General features: G+C 38.7%; 2 protein-coding genes across 3 annotated transcripts in view; one reads left to right on the top strand and one right to left on the bottom strand.

Annotated features, from left to right (window-relative positions):
* LOC148035001 (pentatricopeptide repeat-containing protein At5g27110-like) overlaps positions 1–5,087 on the top strand; it is a 33,887-nt gene extending 28,800 nt beyond the window's left edge. The window contains exon 2 of one of the 2 annotated variants that reach the window (XR_015691139.1): positions 4,859–4,949. Coding sequence is in view for 1 of the 2 variants with exons in the window: in XM_087679914.1 (XP_087536040.1) it covers positions 4,859–5,087 (229 nt within the window). In the remaining variant the exon portion in view is untranslated. Of the gene's footprint in view, positions 1–4,858 lie in introns of both variants that reach the window. The other variant, XM_087679914.1, reaches the window with a different exon arrangement.
* An 86-nt stretch (positions 5,088–5,173) lies between these two features.
* On the bottom strand, positions 5,174–8,587 carry LOC148035000 (pentatricopeptide repeat-containing protein At5g27110-like). Its single transcript, XM_087679913.1, has one exon. The coding sequence runs from the start codon at positions 7,889–7,891 to the stop codon at positions 5,174–5,176; it is 2,718 nt and encodes a 905-aa protein (XP_087536039.1). The 5' UTR covers positions 7,892–8,587.
* Positions 8,588–14,555: the final 5,968 nt, after the last annotated feature.

Genomic DNA, 14,555 nt, shown 5'->3' with positions numbered 1-14,555 from the left:
TGCAAGGTGCCTCTATATAGCCAATATTAACACGACAAAATGAGGAATTGACATAAATAAAAGATACACCATCGAAGCAATGATGGCAAACCACAAGAGCATCTATACAATCTACAATATCATATGCATGTATAATCAGTGTGGATGAGCCTTTGCTAAAGATGGGGCATGATGACAATTTCTTCTAGGTGTTCAAAGAGCTCCATCTTTTCAAAATTGTACAAAACTATGAGTACAATCCTAACTATAATTTTGGGACAATAATGAAGAGTATTGCATCTCTCTCTTTTTTTTCTTCGTAAAAGGTAATTGTATTAATTACGAAAAAAAGTACAAGATGACTTGATTACAAGATACATGACGACAATCTAAGCCATCATGTGAAAAGGTTCCTAAGTACTACAAGTTACAATGTTATGGCAAGGATGCAGATGAAATTGCCATATGCCAGGGACGTAAGTCCTCCCTAGAGAGCAAATCAGAATGTTGGAGAAGATCCAACTGCCAATACAAGAGGCCCTTAAGCCTCGCAATATGCCGCTGAACATTATGGGGGGAGTCAAAAAGAAAGGCATTCCTAATGATCCAGTTATGCCAACAGCCCCAATATCGAAGAAAATGATACATGAGCTTCATATGTGGTTGTGCAGGAGTGGGGTATTTGGGCTGGCCGAAAACCCAATCAAAGGGGCGCAGGGTGAATCCAACCACTCCTTGCCAAACAGCCGACAAAAATAACCAGACTTTCTTTGCGATGGGGCAAGAAATAAATCGGTGGCGGGCTGATTCCACAGCAGTGGTGCAAAAGAAACATTTGCCATTGGAGATTCGTCGCTTGGAAAGAGCCGACGCAAGCGGAAGACCACCAATCATCACTCTCCAAAGAAAGACTTTACATTTGAAGGGTGTCTTGTTCAACCAGCCCTCCATCACTGTTGCCCTCCACCATGACCGGGATTTACGTAATCCCCATAAAGCATTCGCTTTGGTAACTAGCCATTGATGATCTTTAATCAGAATATGATAAACTTGGTTAGCCGAAGCTTTGCTTAAAGTCAGCCGGCCTTGTAGGTCCCAATCCTGCCAGGGATGATCTGAAGCAAGGGCAGGAAAGGGTTGTCTGCTCTGGAGCATCTGCAAAAGCTGTTCCCATAAAGGCCTATATCCCCCAGGGATCCTGAAAAGCCTCCGAGCCGTACGAAAAGATATAAGCACATTGCGACTGGCAAGGGTGGCATCCACAACTGAAGACAAGCCCAAACGGGCCATCCGGTTGAATTGTGGTCTAAGCTCATGTTTACCTTCCCATGCAAGTAAACGCGAGACCGCCAGTAATTCCAATTGAAAAGAGTTAGTAGCCAAGCGATCCTCCGCTGGATGCCACTGGGCCTTCTGGAGGACCCGTTTCCAGGAGCACACCAAATGAGTAAGCAGCGACGAAGAAGAACTGGAGAACCTCGAATCAGCATTAAGAACATGCCACCAAGAACTCCTGATTTGGGTATTGCCATGTAGAAGCCCATGGCTCTCAAGGAAATAACGGGCTATATCGACCCATGGATGATGATCCGAGCACATGGCACGGAAAAGAGACCAACGGAGTGCCTGCATGTGAGTTTGGGCATCCAAAATAGCTCCGCCACCCATGCGTTTGGGGGTGCACGCATGCGACCAAGAGATCCAGGAAATACCTGCATGCAATGAGTCCTTCTTCCATAGCATGAAGCGAATAGACTGAGTGAGAGCATTCAGAGTCGTAGTAGTCCAGGGCAACAATGGCAAGAAATATGTGAGCATTGGCAACATAATTGTCTGGGCCACTTTGAGGCGAATATGGAAGGGCCAGGCTTGAGATTTCCAATACATAAACTTAGCCACCATTTTCTGGGAAATCCACTGCAGAAGCTGCTTTGGTGGAATGTCAACACCCAAAGGGTACCCAAGGTGCCTGACAATTGAGCCACGAGGAACAACCAGACCCTGCCAGTCCAAGGACTGCAAGTCCGACTCCGTGCAGCTGAGATTGCATATCTCTCTCTCTCTCTCTCTCTCTCTCTCTCTCTCTCTCTCTCTCTCTCTCTCTCTCTCTCTCTCTCTCTCTCTTTAAATAGAGAAAAAAAAACAAGGTAATATTTCCATTGAGCCCTCTAGCATTCAAAAGTTGATAAGAGAGTGTGCATGTATCAAAGTCTTCATCAAGTTGTGTTTTGTAAGATATGTTTATATGTGCAAACAAATATTTTTCTATGCTCTCAACTTGTGTTTTTCCACTTTCCCATATACTTTTTTTTTGCAATAAAATTTCTTGTCTAAAGATTGTTCATGCAAGTTTCCCATCAAGAAAATAACTCATGGCTCATGATGCATCAAATAAGCTTACAATGGTGTAATGAGTGCTTATAAGCACAATTAGACTCATAGTTATCTTCATGAAAAAATAGGTATTACACTTTGTCTTTAGTGTTAGATTGTACAAGTTTTATTATTCGTTATTTGTTGATGTAACATTGTCATTGGTCCACGTAACATTGATTGCATGACAATTGTAAGTTAAAAACCATACAAACATTGCAACTTCTCATTAAAAACCACACATAGGTGAGGACATTATCTAGTTGAATACATGACCTTAATGCCCATTCCATCAAACAATACGAGACAATCAAGACATTATCCGATTGAATGCACGACCAAATGCCCATCACTCTACCATTATAGTGTAGCTCATTAGGACACTATTTAGCTAAATTCACAAATGAGTACCCATCAATGGCCTAGAGAGAAAGGGAGGGTATCATAACCAAAATGACACCTCTATGTGGAGTTCATGACATAGTGTCAAGTCGATTGTGATATACTTGCCAAAAGATACTCAATGAATGTATGATTGACTGATTGATTGGCATGCACACACCAAAACACATAATGAGTGATAGGGAAGGATCGCCTCATGACATGCATACACTAAGTATACAATGCATACCAATGAGCAAGCTCTCCCTATTATGCATGTGCATGTGCATGTGCATGCACACATAGAGAGTGGGTGGCAAGAGGATTGCCTTATAACATGCATATATCGAGTACATGATGCATGCCTGAGTGGTAGGAGAGGACTACTTCATGATATATATATGCCGAATGCATGGCACATGCCAATCACTAGGCCCCTTGCTTCACACACACACACACACACACACACATAGAACCTCAAGTGTCAAGCTCCAAATGAAAACTCAATGGGCCCCTGTTTATAGATTTTTAGGGTCTCATGGTGAGTTTTTTTTAGCCAAACTCCTCGAGAAAAATGAAAACCACAATAGGGTTTTTCCAAATTATTAGGTCACTTATGACCTAGTCAAGACAGAACAAGAATGAGGGTGAGCATCTAGACATGATAATTACTCATCCTCTTTTCAAAAAAATTTGAGTAGTTGCATAAATATATTATCCCCTCTTACTATAAACTCATGCATAACAATTGAAGATAGTCCCAAAGTTGGTTGCTCCCACCTCTACCATCATCCACCATTTCTTCCTCATGAAATCTCATTTTCACTCTTCTCACACTACTATTTTATAGGACAACGTATCTTTAAATTCATTACTATACCCATTTTAAAGTTGTTCTTCCACTTCAAGTTCAAGAGGGAAGCCATGTCATTGTACTACTCATCAACCATAAAGAAAGACTAAATTACCCTCTTTTCCTACTCTCAAATTGATCAAAAGAAAGAATGTCAATGTAATTTTGATCCACCATGAAGAAATATTGATTTTTCTTCTCTTTCTACTCCCAATCTATAAAGAAATTCATTATTTTATTGCATAGTAAATATATACATATACAACCTTCGCATGCTCTTGTGAGATTGAAAAATAATTATCCTCACTCTCAAATTCATAGTATTTGAGCTCATCCCAAAGGAAACTCATAGATCAAGAAGCCATATCAAGGTATCATTGAACCACCTTGAATAAAGGTCAATGTTCCCTCTTCCTACTCTCAATTTATTAAATATTAGCTGTGTTATTGCATAACAAGTATATTCATAAGCAGCACATATATTCTCTTTGTAATTCATTGATATCTATGAAAATGCATTAAGAGATAGCCACCAAGTAGATCACAACAATGCTCTTCCCTGAGGGACTTAGTTGAGTAAAACTAGATTTCTTTGAGGAGAAGAGGTAAGGGTGGAAGGTGGCAGTCTTCGCCATTCTTCAATCCTCAACTTTGACTATAGCTACAATTTTTTTATGTAATATCATATTTAGCTTAAGCATTCATCCTTACCATCTTTTAAGAATATTAACTCTTGAATCTGAGTGAATATAGTTGTTAAGCATACTGCTTTGTACAGGGCCAATGATGCTACATGTATCACATATAGCCCAATTTTTTTCGCATCCGAGCAACATTGAAATTTATTTTAGCTGCTTCTAGAAAGCTATTGAGAAAGTCTGGATCGGCTGATTTAATTATTGGATTGGCCATGATGAAATGCACCCAAAGGAGCAAACTATACAACAAAATAACGCTGCTCAAGATGAGCCTTCAACCAATCTTCAACCCTCAACTATCTATAGCCATGATTTTCCGAATGATTGTCATATTTAGCTTCAAGTATTCATTCTTTACATTTTCTTCAAATGTTGAACTCTCAGAAATAAGTGACTATTATATTATAGTTGTTAACCATATTACATTGTACGGAGCCAATGATGCTATATTTTTCATGTCTGGCCTGGTTTTGTTCGCATCTGAGCAACATTCAACATTATGTTAGGTATAAGAAGCCTTCTTGACAGCTACTGGAAAGTTTGGATTGACGGATTTGATTATTGAATTGGCCAGGAATGGAATGCACCCAAAGGAGCAAACTAGACAAGAAACTAGTGCAGCTCAAGATGAGCCTCTCATGTTGGCCCTGAAGGGAATGGACCCAAAGGAGCAAACCAGACAAGAAACTAGTGCTGGTCAGGTAAACCATTCATGGGCATGTTCCATAAACGTTAGTGTCAAATTTGATTGCAAGAAAGCAGAAAAAATCCTATGCAAAGTAACTCATGGCCCAAATATCTAACGCTGCTGAAAAATAATCCCTAGGTCACACCTGCAATGTTTTGTTGTAGCTTTGTATTAATCAAAAGGTCCTATTACAGCTCCTACTTATGAATTCTTGCTTTCTTGTAAAACTGATTCTATGTTTGGTACGTGTCCTTCATACTTCATACTCAAGTGTACCAATTGTAACATGGATGATATACTTTCACTTCGTCTGCCACCCACAACAAAGTCAAGCAACTCTCTATTTACCTCTATCGATGCACTCGCAGGCTTTTTTTCTGCACGTACTTGCTTTCTCATCTCCTCTATTCTGCTTGCATCTATCAACATACCACCACTTGCATAGATGTCAGCCATTAGTAAATATGCAGAAGCATCATCTTGATTTGCTTGGACAAGTTGTTGAAAGCACCTCAGTCCCAGTTCAACTTCCTCATGAATTTTGCATGCACTAAGCAGTGCCCTTAGCGTTCCTTCAGATGGAAGGTGTTGCATAGCTCCAATAAGTCTGTCTGCCTCATAAACATGTCCTGATCGTGCAAGAAGATCAACCATACAAGCAAAATGATCCCATGTCGGTTTGATTCCGTGATCTCTCATCAAGTGAAAATACTCGTGACCTTTCTGAACCAAATTTGAATGGCTGCATGCACCCAGAAGACATGTGAATGTGATAGCATCTGGCTTCACACCTCGTTCTTGCATCTTCTCGAAACATTCAACCACCATGGTCCCCTCATGATTCTCACCATATCCCTTAATCAATATGTTCCATGATACAACATTTTGTAGAGGCAGCTTCTCAAACACATTGTGGCCTTCTACAAGAGAGCCACATTTTCCATACATTTCTACCAACGTGTTGGCCACAAAATGATATTTTTCCAATCCCTGTTTCAATATCTCAGCATGTATTCTGTGGCCTGTTTCTAGAGCTCCTGTGATGCCACATGCTTTCAAGCTGCAAGCATGAGTAACAACCACAGGACACACACTCTCTAAGTGCATCTTTTCAAAACAGTTCAATATTTCCTCACCAAGCCCTTTCTCAGCATAACCTGCAAGCAATGCATTCCATGACACTCCATCTCGAACAGGGAGTTTGTCTAGCATTTGCCATGATTCTGCAAAGCAGCCACATTTCACATACATATCTATCAAGCTGCTGCAAACAAATAGATCACTATCCAGTCCTCTTTTGGATAACTCAGCATGAATTTTGTGTCCTGTTTTTGGAGCTTTTACAATGCTGCAAGCTTTCAAACTACCTGAAAATGTTACCACATCTGGAAACACACCCTCATGTTGCATTTGTTCAAAACAGTTCAGTGCTTCCTCACCAAATCCATGTTCAGCATAACCTGCAACTAAAGCATTCCACACAACTTTACTACGGACAGGAAGCTTGATGAGAATGTGGTGTGCTTCCGCAATGGAACCACACTTGGCCAACATATCAACCATTGCACTACTTATGAAAATATCCTTCTCCAATCCTCTTTTAGTTATCTCAGCACAGAGCAGCTTGCCTCTTTCTGTGGCTCCTATAGTTCCACAAGCTTTTAAGCTGCAAGGAAATGTGACCCCATCAGGAGGAGTGCCATCTAACTGCATTTGATCAACACAGCGTAGTGCTTCCTCACCATGTCCTTGGTCAGCATATCCAGCAATAAGTGCATTCCATGATACAACATCTCGAATAGGGCATTTCTCAAGCATTTTGTGTGCATCTGCAAGTGAGCTGCACTTACTGTACATATCTATTACAGTATTTGCAATAACAAGGTCCTTTTCGAGACCTCTTTTGAAGATCTCAGTACATAACAGGTGGCCTTGCTCTATTGATCCTTCAATACTACAAGCTTTAAGACTGTACAGGAATGTTGCATCATCAGGAGGAAAGCCTTCCAATTGCATCCTTTCAAAACAGTCCCATGTTTCACTCCAAAGGGCTTGTTCAGCATATGCTGCGATGAGTGTATTCCATAAGATTGCATCCTGAATAGGAAGCTTGTTAAACACACTGCATGCTTCTGCAAGCAAGCCACATTTGGCATGCATATCCACCATAGTGTTGCCAATAAGTATGTCATTTTCCATACCTTTTTTGGTAATCTCAGCACAAATTGACCTGCCCCTTTCAAAATCTCCTATGCTGCCACAAGCTTTCAGGCAGAAAACATAAGTAACATTGTCTGAGCCAACATCCTCAAGCTGCATTTTTTCAAAACAGCTCAATGCTTCCTCTCCAAGCCCATGTTCTGCGTACCCTGCAATCAGCACATTCCACGAGACCACATCATGAGTAAAAAGCTTCTTGTGCACTTGGTGAGCATCTGCAAGCAAGCCAATTTTGCCATACATGTCCACCAGACTGTTACCAATAAAGAGATCATTGTCAAGCCCCATTTTGACAATATCGGCATGTAATGCATTCTTTCTTTCCACATTATCAAGCCTGGAGCAAGCTTTTAGCAGAGCAACAAATGTGTAATTGTTGGGTTGTACATGATCCTTTTGCATTTTGAAGTAAAGATGGAAGGCATGTTCCGACTCCCCACTGTGGACATACCCTGAGATGAGGGAGGTCCAAGAGTAGACATTGTGAAGTGACAAACCGTTGAAGACCTGCTGAGCTTCGAACAAGCACCCACATTCGACAAGCACAGACACAAGGTAGTTCCCAAGGACGGTGTGCCACTGAAGCCGCTGGCTGCACACATAGGCATGCAATTGCTTTGCCTGCTCCACATTCCGCTTGTGTCTGCATTGCTGAAGGAGGCACTTCAGCTTGTCGATAGTAGATACATCAGCTGGCATTCTCTGGTAAGACCATGTTCTGAGGGAGCACGTGATCTCTCAGTGGCAGCATATTTCTAGTCACAGCCACTGCTCTTGGCACAGTGTTCATAAAGCTTTTTCAGTTCTGCGATAGCACGGCAAGGGCCAAATCTTGGTGATGTTCTGTTCCTGCTTCATGAATCCTATATGTATCTGTGTATATATGTTACGGCGAGGAACATCACAGTCTCAAACCTAAGAGAATACTTCAATTCCAGAATCTTTATCTCGTCTTTTTGGCCCACATTGCAAGTGATGGTGATAATGAAATGCCACTCTCTTCTTCTTCTTCTTCTCCGAGGAAATCCCTCTATCCTCCTCTTCTTCTTCTACGCCTGTTTTATTCCTGCTTCTCTTTGGTCCACTCTCTTCCTCTTCTTCTTCTTCTTCTTCTTCTTCTTCTTGTCCGAGTAAATCCCTCTCTCCTCTTCTTCTTCTACGCCTGTTTTAATCCTGCTTCTCTTTGGTCCGGCACAGCAAACATTTTGTAGAGTGTCCAAAAACGAGTCCTGGAAATTTGGATTGGACTTATTTTCAACATAGATTTCATTGCCCCATGATTATGGGCGATCAGGCGATGGATATTCAGAGCCCCGCACGCCTAGGCTTACAGACATGACATGGAGGAGCTTTGCACTGCAGAGCTTGTGGTCACGCTTTACCTCCAACTTGTGTGAACGTCATGACCCCGGTCCCCGTTTACAAAAAACAATATTTAAGAATAATAGACGCTATAAAAAGAATTGAGGGGGAGAGAGAGAGAGAGTCGGGAGTCGGGACTACAAGGACCGGGTGAAGTCTTCAAAAAAAAGCTGTTCAGTGAGCCCGGGAACTTCTGCAAATTAAGTATTGCTTCCTACTACCTAGCCTCCATTTGCCAAGACTTTTGGACTCGCCAAGGCCTCAAGCCATAGGGTGTCTAGCTCGTAAGAGTTGGGATCTACGGCCAAAAGTGCATCTTTCACTCATGATTAATCACGCCCATTACATGTTGGGGTCCACTTAGTCATATAATTCAATGGCATGGGCTCACAAAATCCGAGTACTTTGCTTGCCTAGATCAAATGTAAACCCGACATAGGATGTAAATTTACCCAACCAATCTAGCATACTTGACCATCCAAACTCCAAAGTTCACAAGAAATTGTTATCGCCCTTTTATATCTCTATATTAGCAATAGAAAATATTTGCACACAACCTATGGTAAGCAAATGTTTGGAAGAAAGTTATAAAGTACTTATTTCAACCATACCTAAGCTTTTAAGGTTAAAATCTTTGAAATTCATCAATTATGGCTTCCACATTTGGGATACGATTCTCTCTATCTCTTTCTTTCTCTCATGTTTCCAATATCCATCATGAAATTGTCATAATGTTTGTGTGATATATATCTTTAGTCATCAACAAGTGACAAGGCTAAGATATGTGACTTCCTTGATAAAGATAATGATTTGACAACACAAGGAAGAAGTAGCATTACACCAAGCCCACTATGTTTTACCTTGTCTCTTTTGATAGAGAGGAGCTATAGCTTGAGTGTTGAAAGGTGACAAGGTCATTGTGTTGAAAATGCTCAAACAACATAACAAAAGGGAGTTGCTAAATTGGAAGAACATAGTCTTTGCACTATGAAAAATGCTGTTGGACAAGTTGTGTCATCCTTGAAATCGGAACCATCATTGCATGTTGCATGCATAGAGGATTTGGAAAGCATCATTCTTGCAAACCATATAAATAGGGTTATAGGTTTTCATGAAGATATCAATGCAACAATCATTGCATGTTGCATGCATAGAGGATTTGGAAAGCATCATTCTTGCAAACCATATAAATAGGGTTATAGGTTTTCATGAACATATCAATGCAACAATCGAGTCTCTCAAATCCAAGTGATGCATGGATATGAGGAAGCATGGCATTTTGTTTCCCTATGTTAAAGAGCTCATCAGTTCTTATACTTGCAAGGTGTATGTGAAGTTCCATGAGTCGAATGGTTCTTTTGTATTGGAGCTTATGTCATATAGATCTCTTGTGGAGCACAAGTTTCATGAGAATAATTGTACACAAAGTTAGACTAGGCAAGCTTTGTTCAACTAGAAAACATGGTCCATCCACTAAGACAATAGTGAAATAAGCATACCATAATGGTGGTAGCAAAGCTCAAAAGGCTTCTCAAATAAATGGATTAAGAACCTCTAAAAAATGCAGTTTGCCATTGAAGATGTAGGTTAAGTATCACTTACTAGTGCATCCACATGTTATTGAATGCTACAAGTTGGATTTGTTTGATGTTAGAATGTGCCACTTTGTCACTAAGATGAGCCAAACAAAATAGCAGTTTCTTTTGAAGAAAGCCCCTCCATTGGATCATGTCACCTTTAGGTTCTTCATGACTCCAAAAGAAGTGCAAACATTGTCTTATCAAATACAAAACAAAGTCATGTTCTCTTATTTTATGTTATGGCTTTATGATCCAAAAGTGCTTTGAGCATCAATGCTATTGCTACCTTGTAGGTAAACGTTCCAAGGATGGTTGGCCGATGACGTACTTGAAAGCTCTTCATCTATGAAACCCAAACAAACTAGTCTTTATAACACTTTTCTAATTTATCCTACTTTTGGGATCTTGTGAAGTCTCTTGTGTTATAGATATTATTTCATCTATGTAATAAAGAGTTTTGGATTCCTATAGGTGTTGTACTACCAACCATATAATCCTCATGCAAATGAGTACAAGGATAAACCAATCATATTCATTATCCAGGAGTTGGAAATGAGCAAGATATTCTCCCAAAATAATACTTGGGTGATTGATAATACATTCAAGACCAATGTGTTTGGTCTTTCACTTTATGCAACCATTCTACCAAACCAACGTGGAATAGGCATCCATGTGTGGTTCATGTTTGCAAAAGTTGCAACGGTTCCAATCAAGAGATGTGTCTTTGCTATCTTATTTTCTACTTCCTCATGGGGTTCTATTTCTCTTGAAACAACAATGTTCCCCATTTCTAAAGAAAATTGATTTCCTCTTCCTCAATAGTCTCTTCCAAGGATGGTTGACCTCTTTCCTCTTCTTTAACACTCCTTGCCAATGTATTTTCTTAATTTTGTTGAATCTCTTGTGTTGTCTTAGCCTGTTTTGGGTTTTCTTCTTTAAGTTTGTGAACTCTTCTAGTGTCTTTTGCATATTCTCTGTCATGGTCACATCCATTTCAATCTAGAGTTTCTCTGAGTTTCAATCCCAATCCTTTTGCTCAAAGTAGATTCTTGCAAAGCAGATCTTTCCCAGTCCTACCTAGCAACTACTAATAAGCTTTCAAAGTTAATCAAAGAAGTTTCCACCATCTCTGTATTATCTAGGTTTGCATCAACCTTATCAACGGAATTAGTGAAATGTGTTAAGCAATTCCCACTCATTTAAACATCACAATCTTTGTTAATATCAAATTGAACCTTTCTAGGGCTCCCAACACCTCCAACATCATTCTCAGTATCACATTGAGGTACTCCAGGACCCATAACATTACCAAAACCACTCTAAATATTGGGTTTCTCTTTTAGACTCCCCTCACAACTCAAACTAGTCTCCAACAACTTATTATTAACCAAACATGACTCCGATAAGTCACTACCACCAACAACATACAAGGAGTGGACAACGCTTGTCTAAACACTCTCACAACCTACCTCTAGACTTAAAATCTCATCCTCAAAATTGCACTCATTTCAACCATCTTTCCTAGACAACAAATTAAGGGGGATTTTAATTTTGCAAGCTTTCCTTTTCATTCTTTTGCAATCAAACCTTGTTTTCGAGCTTTTCCATGCAATGTATCCATTCTACATATAAATATCCCTATGCAGCATACCCCCACATGGAAATATCCTATGTTATGCATGATTTGCATGCATGCATTTATAGCATGATAAACTAAAATAGGAAAAGATCCTAGTTCATGGTTTTCATGCATACAAAAAGAGAATAATAATTCTTCATGATGCCAGGAGGCATATTCCATGGTGGATTCCATGAGGTTTTCAGTGGATTCTGTAAAACTAGAGGCATATTCCACGGTGGATTCTGTGAGGTTTTTCGATGGATTCCATAAAACTATATGTATTTGACGGGGCTCGTACACAAGGTGGATTCCTTGTGCGAGAAGTTGATTTGTAGCTGAAGACTGCTAGGTATTCACTATTGTTTGTTTATTTTATTTATAAACAATTGTGAATGCTTCAATTGATGTGTAGAGCAGGTAGCAGTGGCTTTGGGTAGCACTAGGCGTTAGCGTAAGTCCAAGAGTAAATTTCATAATTATGATTAGTTATCTTAAGTATAATATATAATATTATGTATTTATATGATATTGAATTATTAAAATTATTACTCTATTTGTAAGTTATAAGTTTAAACTTCTTTAGTGATAATTAGATCATTGTCCTTAGTACTATTAATTAATTTATTTTTAATATAGATTATTTTAAAATATGAGATTTAATATATGCTTTTATTAAAATAAGCTTTCTTTATGGAATACCTTGCTATTTTCTTAATGTGGTTAAGTTTAAAAGGCTTTTCCAGCTTTCTTTATAAAAGCAACAGGATCGCGCGCAAAATAGGAGAAGATGGTGAAAATTGAGTTTTTTTCGTTTCTACCTCATCTCGAATCGGAATTCAGAGCTTCAAGAGTCGTTTGGATTTTGGCACGCTCCAGACGTGATGGTGACGTCAAAACGTCAAGATTCATATCACAAAATTTTCTGCAACAACTGCAACATGTTACAGGATACCTCTTGACTCTTAAAACTCTGTATTTCAATTGATATTTGTACTTTCTTTGTAATTATATGTAAGATATAAATGCAAATATCTATGTAAAACTATAATATATAATTAAAGATGGCAAATCATGGCTTTTGCCATGGGAGAGGTTGGGCCCAATCATGTGTTTTTCTCTTGTCTTTCTCAATCTATTGAGTTATTTAAATCCTCTTATGTATTTTAATGTTGTTTGTATTTAATAGTCGAGATGTTTGATTTGTTAGATTTTTCCACTAAGTTTTTTGTTTATGATTGAGATTTGATTTTCCAGATTTGCCACGTATTCAGCTTCATAACACTTTATGATTGAGATTTGATTTGCTAGATTTGTCACGTGTTTCGCTTCGTAACACTTTACTATTACCAAAAGAGTCTGACACTTTCATTTAGATCAAAGCTATCCAAAAAACACAAAAAAAAACCAACATGGCATACTCTCAACATAACCAACAAGTATTTCTTGCTTGTGTCTAATACATGAACACACATCAAGAAAACAAAACCAACATGGCATTCCCAACATAACCAATGAAAAACTAGTAAAACATATGTACCATATAGTCACAAGATATGCTCTCTTAAGTACAAGTCAAAGATCCTAATGTACACAATCTCCTAGACAAAATTTTGTAGAGACTCCTTTGAACAACAAACATTTTTCAATATAATATACCAACAACCCTCACAAATTGTCACAAACCAATATAGTCACATGCTGACCACAGACTCACATGGTATGGTATCAACACAACCAACCACAAAGCAGAATGTCACACTAAATAGCATAGTAAGGTCACATATGCCTTTATAACAAACATGAAAATCCACAAAGATATTTTTAGGTTAGATTACAATACAAGCAAGGATGATAGCACAACATTGATGCAATTACAACCTATAGTATGTGGCTCTTAAGGGAGGCTTTAAAGTAGTCCTCAAATTTTAATGGAAGCTTGGAACCATCAACTTGAAGCTTGTGAATTACTAAGAAAGCTTTGACATACATGTGATCCCATATATACTTCCTTCCTTATGTATCCCTGAAAGGTTTTATAGTCTCCAAAGTAAAAGAATTGGGGGTCTTTTGCCTTGATTAGGCTCACGAGATGTAAAATGATTTTCTTTCTGCAAAATGTGGCCCATTCTCACAATATATGCATTATAAAAGGCAAAAATATAACCCCTGTTTTTATTAGATTGAAGCAAATGGAGCATTTTGACAATCAAACAAACCTCTTTGGGAAATTTTGGGAGCTTGATAGGCAATATAACTTGTTGCAGTGAGTAATCTTTACCATGCTTGGTTCATCTCATTAAATCCCATATCATACCTTGAGAGATTCTTCTCCATTGTTATGATTGGCAATGGAGAGATACTTATAACCGCCGTCTTTCAATCATTCTTCCTCAACTCTCATGGCAACTTTAGTCTTTTTTTGTGTTTCATATTCTAGCAATCCTTAACCCTTGATTTTTGCAATTTCTTTGAATGCATTAAACTCATCTTGAATTCAATAAGACATGATTATGAAAACATAAACATGTCAAAAATCATGAAGATCTTGAAAACATGAAGTGTAAAAGAATTTGATACAATCCATTTGTGCATACATACATATAATCATACATAAATGGATGCCATCATGCATACATACATATAATCCATTTGTGCAAATATACATATAATCATACATACATAGATGCCATCATACATACGTACATGATACTTGCATCATACTAATTATAGTAATTGTAAAAAATCAAGTGCTAAGGAGGATAGACACACCTATGTAATGACACATCTTGTCAAATGAACG

This window comes from Lygodium microphyllum, chromosome 6 (assembly GCF_053477565.2).
Source record: "Lygodium microphyllum isolate KBCC chromosome 6, Lygodium_microphyllum_v1.1.10, whole genome shotgun sequence".
NCBI lineage: Eukaryota > Viridiplantae > Streptophyta > Polypodiopsida > Schizaeales > Lygodiaceae > Lygodium > Lygodium microphyllum.
Note: the sequence above shows the minus strand (reverse complement) of the source record. Positions and strands in the feature narration are given on the sequence as shown.